At 42.2% G+C, this 19068-nt stretch overlaps 1 protein-coding gene across 2 annotated transcripts in view; it reads right to left on the reverse strand.

Annotated features, from left to right (window-relative positions):
- The window catches only part of OSBPL10 (oxysterol binding protein like 10), a 299853-nt gene that overhangs the window by 131984 nt on the left and 148801 nt on the right, over positions 1–19068 (reverse strand). The window contains exon 4 of one of the 2 annotated variants that reach the window (XM_039249824.1): positions 17476–17667. The exons of the other annotated variant lie outside the window; for it this stretch is intronic. Within the exon in view, the coding sequence (XP_039105755.1) occupies positions 17476–17667 (192 nt within the window). The remainder of the gene's footprint in view (positions 1–17475; positions 17668–19068) is intronic. 2 annotated transcript variants of the gene reach the window in all.

Below are 19068 nucleotides of genomic sequence, written 5' to 3' on the forward strand. Positions count from 1 at the left end.
ATCCGAAAGCAGGTAAGAGAGTGAATCTTGAAAATTCTTATATGCAAATAAACAAATCATTGCATTGTGCACCTGAAGCTGATGTTATGTTGATTATACCTCAACAACAACAAAAAAGTTTCGCCAATAAATTTTTTAAAATAAAACTAAAAGGCTTGGAATGGCCCAAATAATAGTATATGCAAAGCAGTAAGACATGTATGTGTATGTGTGTGTTTTAAGTAGGCTCTATGCCCAGTGTGGGGCTTGAACTCACAATCCTGAGATCAAGAGTCTCTTGCTCTACCTACTGAGCCTTCCGGGAGCCCCAAGACATGTGGTTTTGATAAGGCAAGAATCACATATCTTGAAAGCTAAATGGAATTCAGAGCTCTCCTGCGCTAGTCTTCAAGCCTCCTCCTGGGTCCAGGGCAAAGCTTTCTCTCAGCTCTCTTAAAGTAGCTTCAGCCAAACTACTAAGCCAGGTAGTGTCTACCAGCTATCTCCCCCCAAATCCCTACTCCCTACTTCTTACAGGTCAGGAAATAATGCTTTCTGTTTGTTGCTATTACATTCACAACGGGCTTCCACATGTATTAACATCTAACCCTGTCCATTAATCACAGAGGAAGAAAACAGGCTTTCTTAGATTAACGCCTCTGCCCAGGAGCTCAGCTCTTTATACTAGCACGGGGCTGCCTGCTATTAACAGGGCTTTGTATCTGAAGAGCAAATCTGCAAAGTAGGGGAAAGAGGCAGTCAGTTGTCCAAGGGATTCTGAAGGTATTCCCTTTCTTCTCCTTAGACCCCAAAGTCCACCAGGTCTAGCCATTTAGTTCCCTGAATATCCTAGGATCTTCCACAAGAATGTTTCTATCCATGCAAGAGTTATTTGCTCAGAGTAAAATATGTCATATGGAAATTGTTGAAGAAGTGGTCATTCCAGCAGACTGGTTAATAATTTGCTGTACTGATGCATGGGACAGTTTTTAAGAAATTGTGAAGTTCAAGGCACCATTACAGGTACTATGAGGGATAAAATGCAGAATCATGAATCATAAATAATCATAAATAATCCCTTCCCCAAAGATTTTGCAATGCAGTAGGAGATCCTCCCATGGGGAGAAGGGGAGATTCGGGAAACAGAATTGGCAAGTAAAGAATAATGAAATAAATAACCTTTCTAGAAGCTGGATTTGGTAGTCACTTGATTTAGTTGCATTAGGTACAGTGATGGGTAAGCTGAATACGAAGCAAGCTCTCAGAGGATTAGTGGGATGTCCCATAGCTAAGATGTTCAGTGGATAATATATGAATACTCCATACAGAGGACACATGAATTTTTCAAAATGACCCTAGGGCTGTGTTTAAAAGGAAAAGAATGTAAGATACTGTTAAAGAAACTAAAAAGAACCAAATAAATAGAAAGATAGTCTATGCTCATGGATCGGAGAAAAAAGTATTGTGGAAATGCCCCGACTACCCAAACAATCTACAAATTCAATGCGATCCCCCTCAGAATTCCAATGGCATTTTTCACAGAAATAGACCAAACCGTTCTAAAATGTGTATGGAACCACAAAAGACCCCACAGAGCCAGAGCAATCTTGAGAAACAGGAACAAAGCTGGAGGCCTCATGCTCCCTGATTTCCAAGTACATTACAAAGCTATAGCAACCCAAACAGTATGGTATTGGCATGAAAACAGACACATATCAGGGGAACAGAATACCAAGCATAGAAACAAACCCACAACTACATGATCCATTAGTTTAGATCAAAGGCACCAAGAATATACACTGGGGAAAGGACAGGCTCTTTAATAAATGGTGTTGGGGAAACTGGGCAGCACAGAGAAAAGAATAAGGGAATAAAACCTGGCCACTACCTTATAGTACACACAAAAATTAATTCAAAATGGATTAGACTTGAACATAAGACCTGACACCATAACACTCCCAGAAGGAAAACAGGTGCTAAGAAGCTCTCTGACATCAGTCTTGGCAATGATTTTGAATCGGACACTAAGAGCAAAAATCACCTACCAAGACTACATCAAACTAAAAAGCTTCTACACAGCAAAGGAAACATTCAACAAGATGAAAAGGTAACCCACTGACTGGGAGAAAGTAACTGCAAATCATATATCTGATTACGGGTTATATCTAAAATATATAAAGAATTCAACAGTTTAAAAAAATCCAAGTAAAAAATAGGCAGAGGATCTGAATAGGCATTTCCCAAGGAAGACATCCAGGTGGCCAACAGACCCATGAAAAGATGCTCAACATCACTCATCATCAGGGAAATGCAGATCAAAACCGCAATGAGGCATCACCTCAGACTGCTGTAACGGCGATTATCAAATAGACAAGTGTTGGTGAAGATGTGGAGCAAAGGGAACCCTTTTGCACTACTGGTGGGAAGGTAAACTGGTATAGCCACTGTGGAAAACAGCATAGAAGTTTCTCAAAAAATTAAAAGCACTACCATACAACTGAGCAATTCCACTTCTGAACATTTATCCAAAGAAAACAAAAACACTAACTCAAAACAACATAAGCACCTTCATGTTTGTGGCAACATTATTTACAACAGCCAAGAAACGAAAACAACCTAAGTGTCCGTTGATAAGTGAATGGATAAATATCGCAAATATATACAATGAAATATTATCGGGGGATAAAAAATGAAATCTTGGCATTTGTGACAAGACAGATGGACCTGGACATTATGCTTGGTGAAATACGTCAGACAGAGAAAGACAAGCACTGTATTATCTCACCCATTTCTGGAATCTATAACAAAACAAAACAAAGAAAGAAGCTCAAAGATAAAGAGAACAGATTGTCGGTTGCCAGAGGCAGGGAGAAATGGGTATAGGGGGTCAAAAGGTATAAACCTCCAGGTATAAAATACATGAAGTCATGGGATGTATTGTACAGCATGGTGACCATAATTAATAACACCATATTGAAGGGGCACCTGGCTAGCTCAGTCAGAAGAGCATGCGACTCCTGATCTCAAGGGGCCATGGGTTCAAATTCCAGATTAAGTGTAGAGATTACTTGAATAAATAAGTAAACTTTAAAAAATAATAAAAAATAGGGGCACCTGGGTGGCTCAGTTGGTTAAGCCTCCGACTTCAGCTCAGGTCATGATCTCACAGTTTGTGAGTTCGAGCCCCACATCGAGCTCTTTGCTGACAGTTCAGAGCCTGGAGCCTGCTTTAGATTTTGTGTCTCCCTCTCTCTCTGCCCCTCGTCTACTCATGCTCTGTCTCACTCTCTCTCTCAAAAATAAACATTTAAAATTTTTTAAATAAAATAATATTGTATTGCATATTTGAAAGAGTAGATCTTCAAAGTCCTCATCACAAGAGAAAGAAACATCCCATAAGCATGTATGGTGACAGATGTTAACTAGACTGACCATGGTGATCAGTTCACAATATAAACAAATATCAAAAGATGTTGTACACCTGAAACCACTATAATGCTATATGTCCATTATACCTCAATTAAAAAGCAGTTCAAAAAACAGCACATAGAGACCTATACACCTCAACAACTAGTAGAATTGGATTGATGACTTTTGAAGGAGATTATACACAAAAAGTTAAATCATGTGTTTGCAAATTAGGTAAATTCTGTACTCTGCACAAATACGGGGAATTTGTGTTTCCCTCTCCACTTCCCCCATGGTCTTCTGTTAAGTTTCTCAAGTTCCACATATGAGTGAAAACATATCTGTCTTTCTCTAGGCTAGATCAGAGTAGACAGTGGACCACATATCAGTGACTGAGGTTAAACCTGATTGCAGTAATATGGTTGAGTTTTGTTAACATGAAACTAACTTTTAAATCAACACTACTGACATATAATCTTTTTTTTTTTTTTTAAATATTTTTATTTATTTCTAGGAGAGAGAGAGAGAGACAGTGCGAGCAGGGGAGGGTCAGAGAGAGAGGGAGTCACAGACTGAAACAGGCTCCAGGCTCCGAGCTGGCAGTCAGCACAGAGCCCGATGCGGGGCTCGAACCCACGGACCGCGAGATCATGACCCAAGCGAAAGTCGGACGCTTAACCGACTAAGCCACCCAGGCGCCCCAACTACTGACATATAATCTATCTACAATAAAAGGAACCCATGTTGAGTATCTTTCAGTAATTCTGATAAATTTATATAGCTATGCAATTGCCACCACAATTAAGATATAGAACATTTCAATCACTCCAAAAAGTCCATCCCCTGCCTCAAATAAATGAATGAGAGAAAATCCAGATCAAAGCAACAAAAAAAATGATGGTGGTCTTGGCAGGGAGAGAAAGAGGTGGCTAAGGAAGTTTGGGTAGTTGGGTGCCTAAGTGACTCAGTCAGAAGAGCATGCGACTCTTGATGTCATGAGTTCAACTCCTGCACTGGATGCAGACATTTTTAAAAATAAAATCTTTAAAAAAATAAATAAAAAGGAAGGTGGGCAGTTTAGGGTATGCTTGTAATTAACCTGCAAATCTGAAGTGCTCAAATATCTAATGGGGGTTGGGAGGGAATAACAACGGTGCCTGACTTCTGCTGAAAACAGAACAAGATGACAGTTTTTTTTTTCTTTAATATAATTTATTGTCAAGCTCGCTAACATACAATGTGTACAGTGTGCTCTTGGCTCCAGGAGTAGATTCCTGTGATTCATCGCTTCCATATAACACCCAGTGCTCATCCCAATAAGTGCCCTCCTCCATGCCCATCACCCACCTTCCCCTCTCCCCTGCCCCCCATCAACCCTCAGTTTGTTCTCTGTATTTAAGAGTCTCTTATGGTTTGCCTCCCTCTCTGTTTAAAATTGGTTCCCCCTCCCTTCTCCCATGGTCGTCTGTTAAGTTTCTCAAGCTCCACATATGAGTGAAAACATGTAATATCTGTCTTTCTCTGCCTGACTTATGTCACTCAGCATAATACCCACATCCACATTGTTCAAATGGCAAAATTTCATTCCTTCTCACTGCCTAGTAGCCGCCGTGGAAAACAGTGTGGAGGTTCCTCAAAAAATTAAAAATAGAACTCTCCTATGACCCAGCAATAGCACTGCTAGGAATTTATCCAAAGGATACCAGAGTGCTGATGCATAGGGGCACATGTATCCCAATGTTTATAGCAGCACTTTCAACAATAGCCAAAGTATGGAAAGAGCCTAAATGTCCATCAGCCGATGAATGGATAAAGAAGATGTGGTTTATATAAACAAGATGAAGGGGTTTTAAACGAGGAAGAATTGCAGTCTTATCCTGAAATACTATTACGAGCCTCTAGGAAAAAACACCGACAACAACAACAACAAAAAGTCCTCAGCAGAAATCACCAAGAATAAGATCACAAAACACAAGTTCTGAGGGTGGCTTGAGTACCAAAGGAAGACCCTGGCTGACTTCCCTCTCTGTCTACTCACTCAATATCCAAAGCGTGTTATTACCTCAAGGCTGGAGAGCACTTCCAGAAAGGCTTCTTGTACTAAATTGCCACAGAAGTAGAAACAGGCAGAAGCCTTTTATGTCACAGAACTACTGTGACATAAAAAAATCTGCCACTTACCTTCCTTCTGAGTGCAAAGCTTCAACAGTGTCTGAACCTTGAATTTTCTGTGAGCCTGAGACACACAGTGACACATAGAGGTTCCCCCACTATATACATGGTCTTGCTAGTCTTGTAGGTGGAAAAGTTTGTAAGGGATAAATTCAGTCTACCCAGATGCTGAATGCAGGTGTGACTCTTCCAGGGTTTCTGGCTCTGGAGCCCAGAGGGTGCAGGTCTATACAAAGGACAGCCAGCCCCCACTGGCCTTACCCTCTGGCCAATTCCTATGGCCATTAATTATTGTAGTATTGAATCATTTTCCTATTAGCTTAACCAACCACCTAGACTATCAAGTCCCTGGACAAGCCACAACTGCATTCCGTCCCCTACATCAGAGACCCAGCACTGGGCCCACAGTGAGTGCAATGACCAAGCATCGTATGACTGGCGACAGTCAAGCTCTGTTAGCTTTCCAGACACAGGCTCGGGGGGGGGGTTGGGGGGTGGTTCTCAGGGGACAGACACATACAGTTAGACTACAAGGGGGTGACAGTCAGGGTACTGGTGATGATTAATTTTGTGTGCCCACTTGGCTTGGCCATGGTGCACAGATATTCGGACAAACATTATTCCGCATATTTTTGTGAGAAGGTCTTTGGTGGACTTTGGGCAAAGCAAGATTGCCCTCCATGATGTGGGTGGGCCTCATCCAACCAGCTGATGGCCTGAGCAGAACAAAAGACTAACGTCCCCTGAGCACAAAGAGACTCTGCTAGTAGATGGGTTACAGACTTAAACTCAACACTGGCTTGTTCCCTTGGTCTCCAGTCTGCCAGCCCATCCTCTAGACTTTGGGTGTGCCAGCTTCTAGAATCACATGAACTAGTTCCTCACACCACTCTCTCCCACTCTCACTGTGTACACAGAGCTGACGTGTGAACAACACAGGGGGCTGGGATGCTGACCCCCTGCTGAAAATCCATGCATAGCTTTTGACTCTCCAAAACTTAACTATGACTAGACCACTGCCGACCAGGAACCTTACTGACAACAATCGATTAATACACATTTTGTATGTCGTGTATATCATATACTGTACTCTTACAACAAAGTAAACTAGAGAAAAAATGTTATTAAAATCATAAAAATGCATTTATAGTACCATACTGTATTTGTTATAAATATTTACACAGAAGTGAGCTCATGCAGTTCAAACCCCATGTTGTTGAAAGGTCCACTATATATATAAATATATACATATGTTTATCTACACATATAGATATATACACATATATCTATACCTCCTCACCCAACCCCATGTTGTTCAAAGGTCCATTGTATGTATGTATGTTTGTACACACACACATACACACACACACACACACCACACACACCACCCCAGAGGTTCTGCTTCTCTGGAGAACCCTAATATAGCACAGCAACTCTCATGGTCACCTGTGTCTGGAAGGTCACCAGTTTGTGACTTAGCTGACATACTCCCTTGGCAGCGGTTTCCCCACCACTTCTCCACCTCTTGGCATCCATGCTTCCCATTCATGCTCTAAAAGGGTGGTTCATCTCGCCCTAGAGTTCCCACTTGAGTCCACCTCAAATTCCAATGGCCAACCTGGAAGATGAGGCTGATGGGTGGTCTGCTCAGCTTCGGTCAGAGCGGTGGAGTCACATGGCACAAAACTCAAGAAGCTGGCCAATACTCACCCCTCAAACCACCACCCCTCTTTTTTCCATTGGCAAGACTACAGCACCCAGTGATTCACTCATCTAAACATTTCTGTGAGGGAATTCTCTAGGTGCTTTAAGATTACAGCCCATACCCAGCTGACTTCCAGAAGGAAACATTACCTACCCAGATCTGGGTGGGCCCTGACGCAGTTGGAAGATCTGAAGAGCACAGCTGAGACTTTGCTGAAGCAGTGGTAATTTTATGTGTAGATCCTACTTCAGACAATGCCGGATGTGTCCTGTCTGCCTTCTGGTTCTTGAACCTGCCTGGACAGGCCCCATACTTGCACATACGCCAATTTCTTGCAACAAGTCTCTTAATATGTACATCTTACCAGTTCTGTTTCTCTGGTTGAACCCTGGCTGTTACACCTCTCTTTGTCTTAACCTCCTATATGCCTCAGTTTCCCATCTGTAAAATAGGGACAATAGTATCTACTTCACAGGGATGACTCAAGGACAAGTCAGGTAAAACTGAGCATGGTACCTGGCACATAAAAAGGTTCTAATAAGTCCGAAATATTACTGTCCTTTTAACTGTCGCTATTGTTAGTGAAACCATGCATATTTGGAAGGAGTTTATCTATTAGTGGGGAGATTAAGAAAAATAATTATGACAAAGATCTTTCTTAAAAATGTACATAGATGAGGTGCTTGGGTGGCTCAGTCAGTTAAGCACCCAACTTTGAGATCAGGTCATGATCTCATGGTTCGTAAGTTCGAGCCCCATATCAGGCTCTGAGCCATCAGATTCTCTGCTGCTTTGGATCCTGTCTCTCTCCATCTCCTTCTCTTTTGTCCCTCATCTGCTCACACCCTCTCAAACATAAACATTTTTTTTGAAATGTAGGCAAAGTGTACCACAAATTAAGAAAAGAAATATGAAAGCATGTCTGGGGCATGGTGGAAGGCAGCCACCACAAGTACATGATACAGCTGGGCCCAAGTTCAAGACTGCTTCTGCTCTGGGACCATAAACCTCCTAAGAATATGCTACAGGGCAAGAAACTCCCTCCTGCAGCAAAAGCTTTTAACCAGATCAATGGAGGAGTGTTTCCCAATGGCTAGGATTGCACTAGGTCTTGTGCTAAGGGCTGAGGAATAAGGAGGTTAAAAGAAAAAAAAAATCCTCCATATGAAGGGACAAGAAGTATCAAATAATAAAGAAGCAAATGCCTAACTTCCAAATGTAACAAGGTAATAAAAGAAAAGGGCCTGACAAGGGACGCAAAGGAGAGAAAAGAGGGATCTGCACTGCAACCAGCTAGGCTAGAACCTCTTTCAGTAAAGTGAGGCATAAGCCTGGTGAGGAAGAGGAAAGGAGGAGTGCTCCTAGCTTTCTGGGAGCCCAGGCAGTTATTTCTTCTGGGGTTAATTCTACCCACAGCCTCCCCCACCCTGCATGAGCCCACAAGCTGTGCCCTGAGCAGGCTGGGACACCAAGCATCCTTCTCTCACGGCAGCAGTTTGGCAGACAAGTTGAAGGCTGACCCAGGACACTGTCTCATTGTTTTGTTTGTGGTGGTGTTCATCTGAAACACTGTTACTGGAGAAATCCAAAGACTCAAAACAGACCATCTCCAAGGTGCTCCAGGGACCACGCGAATGTTTGTTTCAAACTGCGTGTATACAGGGGCTATTGGAAGATGGCCATAGAGGTCATAAATACTTCCTTTTCCAAGTCAGCTTGCTTCATCATCAATCAATGCTTATCCTACCGTCTACAGTAAATCTGCACTAATAAAGCATTGTTTTTATATAGTAAAGGATCTATATTTCTATTCAAACAACACTGTACCGCTTTTGAACAATTTTTTAAAAAGTAGGGTCCACACCCAGCAAGGAGCCCGATGTGGGGTCCAAACTCATGACTTTGAGATCAAGACCTAAGCTGAGATCAAGAGTCGGACTCTGAACTGACCAAGCCACCCAGGCGCCCCCACAGACTACTTGCTTTTAAAACACTTAGAAACAACTGCTCTCAACTAATTCCACATTACAATTTTTGAACACTGAAGTCTGGAATGGACCTATTCTGAAAGATGGCAAATTGCTCCTAAAATCGCACACACAGGTTACACGTCATGATTTATCTCCCCAAAAGGCACAGAAGAACTAATTCAGAACATTTTTTTTTCAAATAATCATTCCGTTCACACAAAGCAAAAATGCACTTTGTCCCCTAAATGCGGTTTCCCTGGTGATGGGATGGCTCACATTCAATGTCCAATCCTGACTGCTCCCTTAAAATTGATCAGCTAATAAAGTTCATTAGAGTGAGATTTGACAGTTACCACTTCCATAGCAAAGGGTGTACACGAAGCAAGGTTTCCAACCGGGCATTCATGACACCCAGGATCAAACCAGACCATCTGAAGGGGGAGAATACTGAGCTGGTATCATTTACGAAGAGGACTCTTTCATTAAAGGACTTTCCCTTGTATGTGTATTAAATAAACATGCAATTACATGAAGAAAGATATATTCACACAGCAGGAACCACATAAACCTACATCTGCACATATTATACTCTGAAAGGTTTATTTGAAACTTTATTAAATGACACAGCCCAGATATAGTTTACCTACCCGACATAAAACTAGTGCAACAAACAGCGCTCTCTTCCCAAGAATATGTGCCTGGAAGCAAGCTAACAATAGTTTAAGAGGAGGATAATTCCTACTTGTCAATAAAGTACCATTGAAAGCTTAATTAAAACTAAATTTATGCCTCACACATAGCCATTACAATTCAACAGCATGACCTTTTCCTTCATTAAGCAACAGAATTCAGACACAGTCTCCCCACTGAATTAACTGTATTTTTTTTCCTAAAGTCTCAAATGTCACAACTAAAAACGTTATTTGGTCAAAGACACAAGAACCTGGGTTCTACCAAGTGTATTCTGTTTCTCAAATATCTGTCATGTCCAAGTCCATTAGCATATTTGGATTTAGAGAAATGTTTTTTTAATTCATTTATTTTTGAGAAAGAAAGCAGGGTCGGGGCAAAGAACGGGGTGGGGAGCAGGGCGAGAGAGAGAAGGTGAGAGACAGAGAGAGAGGGTGAGAGACAGAGAGAGAGAGAGAATTCCAAGCAGGCTCCGTGCTATTGGTGCAGAGCACAGAGCGTGACACAAGGCTTGAACTCACGAACTGTGAGATCATGACCTGAGCCAAAACCAAGAGTCAGATGCTTACCTGACTGAGCGACCCAGGTGCCCCAAAGAAACTTTTAGTTGGTACTCTCTTTAGAGAAATTTCTTGCCTCTAATCCAAGGAACAAAACAGTTACGATAAAACCCACATATGCCACACACAGTCCCACACATACACACAAATCCGTGCACACACACAAACATACATGTGCTCTCATGCTTATAAAAACACAGGTCATTTCCTCAAAAGTTACTTTTGGGAAACAGTAATGAAGACTTCGATAAAGAGGAAACATCTGGAGCCCCTACTTTATATTCTACTCCGTTCATGTGTACACGCAGATGTGTACACACACACGCACTAGTACGAACATGGGTTGCGGTTGTATTTTTTCAGGAAGCACCTAGCAAAGAAGGATTTTAGAAAAATCACACTGTACTTGTACTCACTGAACTTGAGCCCACTTAAATAAACATAAGCCATGTTAAAGCCCATTATAATGTCACTAAAAGTATAAAAGTTAATACTTTTAGTCAATGCCATAATTTTACTCATTATATGCTTAAACAGCTGAGGGCTCAAATTGATCTTTAAAAATATTTTAGATCCCATTTTAGATCCCCTTTCCAGTGGCACATTCGGAGACTCACACCCTCATCGCTTTCCTCTCGGTCACCCAGACATCCAGGACTACCCCCACCCCCAAGTCTCTCATAGTCAGAGGAAACCAAATGAATACTTGACTCAACCCTTGACCAGTCATCATCCGTTGCATATTTGCCTAAGCAACCTCTGAATGCCTTCACATTCTATTTCCAAAGCACTCTGCCTGCTAGAAAATGGGTCTGCAAATCAAATTGTCCAACCAACATGTCCAGCAAATGCGCTAGGGCTGCAAGATGCAAAGATGGTGGTTTTTTTTTTGTTTTTTTTTTTTATGCTTTCTGCATAAAACTCCAGCCTGGTACATAGTAGGTGCTCAATGCCTGTAGAATGGGTGGACGAGTTATGGGGTGAGCAAGCTCACAATCAAGGGCAGTGCTCTCTAAGAAATATAATGCAAGCCACACGTGGGAAGCATGTAAGTTTCAATTTTCTGGTAGGCACACTTAAAAGGGTAAAAAGGAAGAGGTACATTTTAATATATTTAACCTAAGAGAAAATATTTTCATTTCTACACGTAATGAGTATTAAAACATTATTAATGAACTGTTTTACCTTTCTGGGTACTACTTTGAAACCTAGTGTGCATTTTACATTTACATCGCATCTCCGTTCAGACTACTGCATTTCAAGAGCTCGTTAGTCCCATGTAAGTGGTGGTTCCCCTAGAGAAAAACGAAAGTGATAGAGTAGTTCCATCGTGGCAGAAAGTTCTATTTGGGCAACAGAGGGAGGCAGCAAATACATGGTGGGGAAGAGCGGGCACGATGAGGGCAGGACAGAGCGATGGACAGACTACAGGAGGCCCTGTCTGCCATGCTAAATAGTACAACCTTTATCCGATGGATAGCAGGAAGGAAGAGGGCAATAGGATTAAAAAAATCAGTGGTGGGGCCCCTGGGTGGCTCAGTCGGTAAGGGTCCAACTCTTGATATCAACCCAGGTCATGATCTCACAGTTCATGAGTTCAAGCCCACGTTGGGCCCCATGCTGACGGCTCAGAGCCTACTTGGGGTTCTCTCTCTCCCTTTCTCTGTCTGCCCCTCCTTCCCCCGTATCCTGCATGCATTTTCTCTCTCTCCCTCAAATGAAGTAAACGCTAAAAAAAACAATTTCTTTAGAAGAAAGGGCAGTGGTGATCAGTGGTTTAAAAAACAAATTCATAGGCTAGAATCAATCCACGATGAATACCCTTCCAATTCAAGATAAAATATTAAAAACAAGGAAAAGCATTTTTATGTTTTTCATAAAACTAAATTTACTCAGTGTGATAAAGGATTCTTTATTTAGAGATTATATGCCTTGGAGGTGGCAGCAGGGGAGGGTAGTGAGGGGATGAAGGCATTAAAATGTGCTTTTATGAGATGGTAGTAACTACAGACTGTCACTATGCTTTAAAAATGTCCTTACTGGGGTGCCTGGGTGGTTCGGTTGGTTGAGTGTCTGGCTCAGGTCATGATCCCAGGGTCGTAGGATTGGGTCCCCATTCTCTCTTTCTCTCTCTCTCTCTCTCAGCCACACTCCCCAGCTCCCCTCTAAAATAAAAATTAAAAAAATTAATTAATTAAATGAAAATATTAAAGTACCCTTAGTGGTCAAATTTTAATAGTTGCAACATTATACTGCTCCCAAAATTCTACTTCTAAGTTTTAGTTTGTAAGTAAAATCCAACATTCTGGAACCACTGGTTTTAAACAATTCCTGCACTTTATTAAGAGGGATGTAGGGTCCGATGTGCTCATATTATTCCATACATCGATTTTCTTACTTCATACACGTATCCATGCAGTACTAATGCTTACACGTGACTTTTATCTTAAGCTGCTATATAGTAACTCAGCATATTATGTGAATCACTGTTTAGTCATTCCCGTGATGTTCTGTGTTGGATGTATTACTTTATCAGTATGAATAGCTTTACCCGAATTAGCTTTCTTCCTCCAACCCCGATTCTATAGATTAGTTCCCGAGAATACAGTTCTCAACAGGGAATTTATGGGTCAATGGTAATGAACTGCTTTGTTTTGTGGTGAGTTCTTATTTTAAAACACCAGGCTGTAGCAAAAAGACAATAGGCAACACTCTCAGTATTTCTTAACCCCCTAACCTGTAACGGGCTATAATTATTTTTTGGTACTTTGATAGACAAATGACTCTTCATGTTCATTTCTGTTGTTTCAAATTCCTTATATTCTTCTCTCCTAACTAGGGAAGACTTTGGGTACTGTCCTTTGAGATCTCAGTTCTTTTTATTTCTGATGATAACCACTTAATCTTTAAAACTGTCCCATTATCCGCACCCATGCTATGGAATTCCATTTAATATGTATTGTATTGCCTGTGGCCAGGCTATTTTTCTTCCCCCCCCCCCCCCCCGCCTTCAGATATTCAGGCACATCTGCCTCATATATGATGATTTTCTTCATTGCTTCAATGGTCATAAGTTTATCTTTCCTATACAGCTGGGTTCAAAATGCTATTCCATTTTCCTCTCGTTATTTTGCAGATAAATACAGTGGAATCCAAAACCAAGGTCTTTATGCTCTGAAATTAATATACCTTTAAAACTGTAGAACTTTCGGGTATGAGTGAACTATTGTCAGATAGTTCCCCAGGTGGATTTGGCCACATCATAAAATGACAGCTGTCCCCTAAAATGAAGCTGACCCAGGTTATCTGAGAATCAGAACTTGTAACTCTTCCTTCAGAGGTCTTCAGCACCCTACAATTCTCTCAACTGCCAATGTGTCAACTTACATCTCGACAAGTTCACTTCCAATTAGACTTCAGCACAAAAGGTCATTGCCAGACAAAAGCAATAGCCCAAAGAAATATGCAACTGCTCAGGAGTACAAAAATTGTATCACTATAGCTATGGAGGTATTTCATCTACTTTTCATATAATGAAATTTCATAGGCAATTTTAATGATTGCCCCTTATGGATGGAAAATGGAGAGGAGAAAACAATAGGAAAAGGAGAAAAGAGGGGCGCCTGAGTGGCTCAGTCAATCAAAAGTCCTGTTCTTGATTTCAGCCCAGGTCATGATCTCATGAGTCAGGTGATCAAGCTCTGGGTGGGGCTCTGCACTGACAGTGCGGAGCCTGCTTGGAATTGTCCCTCCCTCCCTCCATCCCTCCCTCTCATCCTCCTACTCTCTCAAAATAAACAAACTTGATTCGTTCTTTTTTTTTTTTTTAAAGAGAAGTATTTTTTTTATGTTTATTTTTGAGAGAGGGCATGAGCAGGGGAGAGGCAGAGAGAGAGAAAGACATGGAATCTGAAGCAGGCTCTGGGTACCCCACAATAAACAAACAATAGGAAAAAGAAAGAAGAGGGGCGCCTGGGTGGCTCAGTCAGTTAAGCCTCTGACTTCGGCTCAGGTCATGATCTTGCAGTTCATGGGTTTGAGCCCCAAGTCAGGCTCTGTGCTGACAGCAGGGGGCCTGCTTGGGTCCTCTGTTTCCCTCTCTCTCTGCCCCTCTCCAACTCACACATTCTCTCTCCTCAAAAATAAACATTAAAAAAAATTTTAAATTAAAAAAGAAAAAAGAATATGTAATTGTTTACAAAGCTTAGATCATACTATACAATTTCTACTCCTCCACACATATAACTTATATACAAGAAAAAAAATAACCCAGAAGTAAATTTCATGAAAGCTTAAATAATGGTTATCTGAAAGGAGGCAGGATTATGGGTAACTCTGAATTTTCAGAGTTCTTGTGCAGTACGTACTTGCACTGCGTACTTTACATAATTATCTTTATCCACATGCACCCGAAGAATATACATTTCTTGTAAAAATGAGATTTTTTTTTTTTTAATGGAGGAAGGGGGTGCCTGAGTGGCTCAGTTGGTTAAGCATCTGACTTCAGCTCAGGTCATGATCTTGTGGTTTGCAAGTTTGAGCCCCACATCCGGCTCTGTGCTGACAGCTCAGAGCCAGGATCCTGCTTCAAATTCTCTATCTCCCTCCCTCTCTGCCCCTCCCCTGCTTGCACTCTGTCTCTCCCTCTCTCTCTCAAATATAAAAAAACATTAAAAAATAAATACATAAAAATAAAAAGGGAGGTAGCAAAGGTCTTGACATTATACTGAATCACGTGCTACTGAAAATTAAGCTAAGTTACTTCAACTTTTATTTAGGCCCATTCAATGCCAGCACCCCCTCATTCTTCCATAGATGCCAGGCTTCCTAGCATCCCCTGTAAGTCTATCCGAGATTTATTAGGAGAGAATTCTCTAAATACCATGAGCTTTCAATCTGCCTTTTTTTTCCCTTTGTCAGGCTGTAATCTCTAACATACTCGCAAAGAATAACCGCAGTGAGGTTTACATAAAAGTGACTACGATGGTGTTGTGGTCAGGCTGTTTTTTTGTTTTTGTTTTTGTTTTTTTAGGTCCTTATTTGTTAGACAAACATTGAGGCATTTACTGGCAATGATAAAATGATATAATATTTATGATTTCCTTAAAATACTCCAGTAAAAAAAAAAAAAAGTGGCAGAGGGAAAACAGAAAGAAAACAAAAAGAAAAACAACAGAAAGTGGGAGGCACTGACTGGGTGATAGGTACCGTTATTCTATTCTACTCTGTGTACAAAGTGTTTCTATAATGTAGGTTTTTTAAGATGCTTTGAAAAGCGAAAAATTTACACAAGTGTGCAACAGTTCCTCATATCATCCAGTGTACAAAGTTAAGCTCACAGCCAAACACCTTCTTTTTTTTTTTTTTTAACATCAGGGTGACTATTTCAAAGGCAGCGTTTGACTCTGTACCTTTTCTTTATTAGGCAATACAGAGTACATACGTGCATAAATCTATGAAGAGGAAAAAAAAGTCTTTCATATGCATCAAAAGATTTGAGTCAGAACATTTCTGGGGTGCCTGGGTGGCTCAGTCAGTTAAGGGTCCAACTTCGGCTCAGGTCATGATCTCACGATTTGTGGGTTCGAGCCCTGCGTCAGGCTCTGTGCTGACAGCTCAGAGCCTAGAGCCTGCTTTGGATTCTGTGTCCCCCTCTCTCTCTGCCCCTCCCCGGCTCATGCTCTGTCTCTCTCTCTCAAAAAAAATAAATAAAACATTTTTAAAAATTAAAAAAAACAAAAAAGATGTCAGATTTTCTGTCCTGGGTCAAAGTCCGATCAAGACAGCAGGCGGACAGGCCACCACTTGGCTCGTGACATTTAGGGAATAAAATGAGCTGTGTGCTGACTTGGGCAACAAGACCATGTGCTTGGAGACCCATGCAGCTGCTCGCTAGGAGCCGGGGCTCCACTGCTTCCCTGAGAGGCTGGCTGGTCACACACAGGGTGGAAGCCTGAGCACCGAACCCAAGTTAAGTGACTAAGACCAATATCATTTACTTCATAGTGTCCACTCGGTGACAGCTGCAAAGTAGGATACAAACACCAAGGAACTGGGACCCCCAAACTGAGAAGTTCCCAGTGTGATCAAAGTAAAAACGAGGCAGAGCCCCACATAGGTTCATAAGGCACTGACAGCTGCAGGGCTTTCAAGTCCATGACCACAAGTAAGCCTCTCCCCTCCCTTGAGAGAAGAGTAAGGCCTGTGTTATTTCCACAATACAGATGCAGAAATCCAGATTCAGAGCTTTGAAAGACTTGCTTCTAAACAACAGTCTTTTGACTCCAGGGACAGTGGTCCGTCATGACCCAGGACTCTGCTAGGAGTGGTCTGTGATGGGAAGACTAAGCGGGCACCTTGCGAGTGAGGCCAGGCAGAAAAAGGTCTCACTTGGGGCACCTGGGTGGCTCAGTCCATTAGGCGTCTGACTTTAGCTCAGATCATGATCTCATGGTTTGTGGGTTTGAGCCCTGCATCGGGCTCTGTACTGACAGCTCAGAGCCTGGAGCCTGCTTCAGATTCTGTGTCTCCCTCTCTCTCTGCCCCTCCCGGACTCATGCTCTGTCTCAAAAATGAATAAGCGTTAAGAAAAAAACATGTTTTTAAAACAAAAAGAAAAAGGTCTCACCTTTCCTGAATTTCAAAGCCACCTCAGTTATTTCCCAGCTGCCCATGACTAGTGTGTGTTCTGTCCAATCTCTGCTAGGAGCACGGAGACGCTGGCTGTACTTCCATTTGCACCCATGCGTCTGCGGGCCGGGCCGGCTGCCTCTGCTTTCAGACCTCTGACAGGTCTCCTAACAGCTCGCTTTAACCCAAGACACAGAAACAAATTATTTTTTCTATCACCAGGAAGCAGGTCGTGCCCGTGTGGCTGGAGGCTGGCTGCTGGTCGCCTCTCCTCACAATCAAGACCGCACACAGGAGGGAAGCGGGACGGCGGCCCTCGGTGCCCAGAGACTGCTCAAGCTAGTAGGAGCGCAAAGCCTACCTCTCTGACTTCATGAAGCTGGCCGGGATACTGACTCTTGGCTCTTCGGGCTGCTGCAGGCGACTTGTGATGCGTGATTGTGACAACACCGGGGGCCCCCGCGCTGAGGTGTCTCTGGCTACAGGGAGATGCAGGATTGGGCGTTCCATGGGGGAGCAAAGTGAGACTGCGGCTTCGGGAGCTTGGAGTCGTCTAGAATAAGCAACAGGAGTCAAAACTCAGCAAATGACCTGCAGAACACAGCTAAGTGTTGGCTTCCATTTATTTTGGACCTCTTCATCTTCCCCCTTCATCTATTTAGAGGGATGAAGGCACAGGGGAAGAACAGGAACACTAGAACATGCCCAAATCCCACACTCGCTTAAAAGAGGCCATGTCCGTTAATTATCCTACCGGTCTCATCTGCACCTGTGTCTCCTGCCCTTCTCTACTGGCCATGAAAAGCGACTAAGGCCCCCAAGCACCACAGACTCTTACGATCTGTGCCTCTGCATATATGAGCTCCCCTTTCTAGAATGCCCTTCCCCGCATGGCTGGCAAAATTCATCTGAACCTTAAGATTCAGCCTAGCTTTCTGATCTGTGAGGCATCTCCCTGTCTGCCTCAGCCTCCCCGCTGCTCTTACTCTGCTTCATCGAGATTACGTTCATCGTAGAGCCATCTTCTAAGAGATTTTTTTCAAACCCATCTTTCTATCCCCAAGATCTGGCACATAATGAATTGTCTCATTTATTAGGTACTTAATAAATGTCTGCTGCATGACTGAATATAATAAGTTATCCACCAATTAAGCCCCATTTGTTAGTGCTGTGCTCTTATTTCAGCCTAGAGGAATATACAGTCCGAGTAACAATGTACTATAGGATCAAGATAGCGTCTCAACCTAATGGACATGAATGTTTTCAATAACTGGTAATGGGGTAGCTGGGCAGCCACCTGAAAAATGAAGGTGGATTCATCTCCCAGATCACAGACTCTGAATGGATCAAAGGCTTTAAATAAACAAACAAACAAATAAATAAAACAGGGGTGCCTGGGTGGCTCAGTTGGTTGAGCATCTAACTTTGGCTCAAGTCATGATCTCACAGTGTGTGAGTTCATACCCCACGTTGGGCTCTGTGCTGACAGCTCAGAGCTTGGAGCCTGCTTCCGATTCTGTGTCTCCCTCCCTCTCTCTGCCCCTCCCCAGCTTTCACTCTTTCTCTCAAAAATAAATATTTTTTAAAATTAAAAAAAAAAAACAGAATAAACCTGTAGCCTTGGGGTGGGGAAGGCCTAATCCCTCAAATCCAAAAGCCATAAGAGATAGCTCAACAAATTTGATTAACTAAAAATTAAAAACTTCTGCACAGTTAACAACCTTTAAAACCCCACTCACTGCCACAGGGGCATGTGGCTGGCTTACACTGAAGAGCGTGCAACTTGAACTCAGGATTGTGAGTCAGAGTCCCAAACTGCACGTAAAGATTACTAAAATAAATAAATAAATAAATAAAGTTAAAAAAAACTACCACTCCCACCACCGACAAAGCCAAACAATAAACTAGGAAGAATATTTTCAACTTGCTTCAAAACGCTCATCATTGTACTTTA

This window comes from Hyaena hyaena, unplaced genomic scaffold, assembly GCF_003009895.1.
Source record: "Hyaena hyaena isolate Hyena2069 unplaced genomic scaffold, ASM300989v1 scaffold_350, whole genome shotgun sequence".
Taxonomy (NCBI): Eukaryota; Metazoa; Chordata; class Mammalia; order Carnivora; family Hyaenidae; genus Hyaena; species Hyaena hyaena.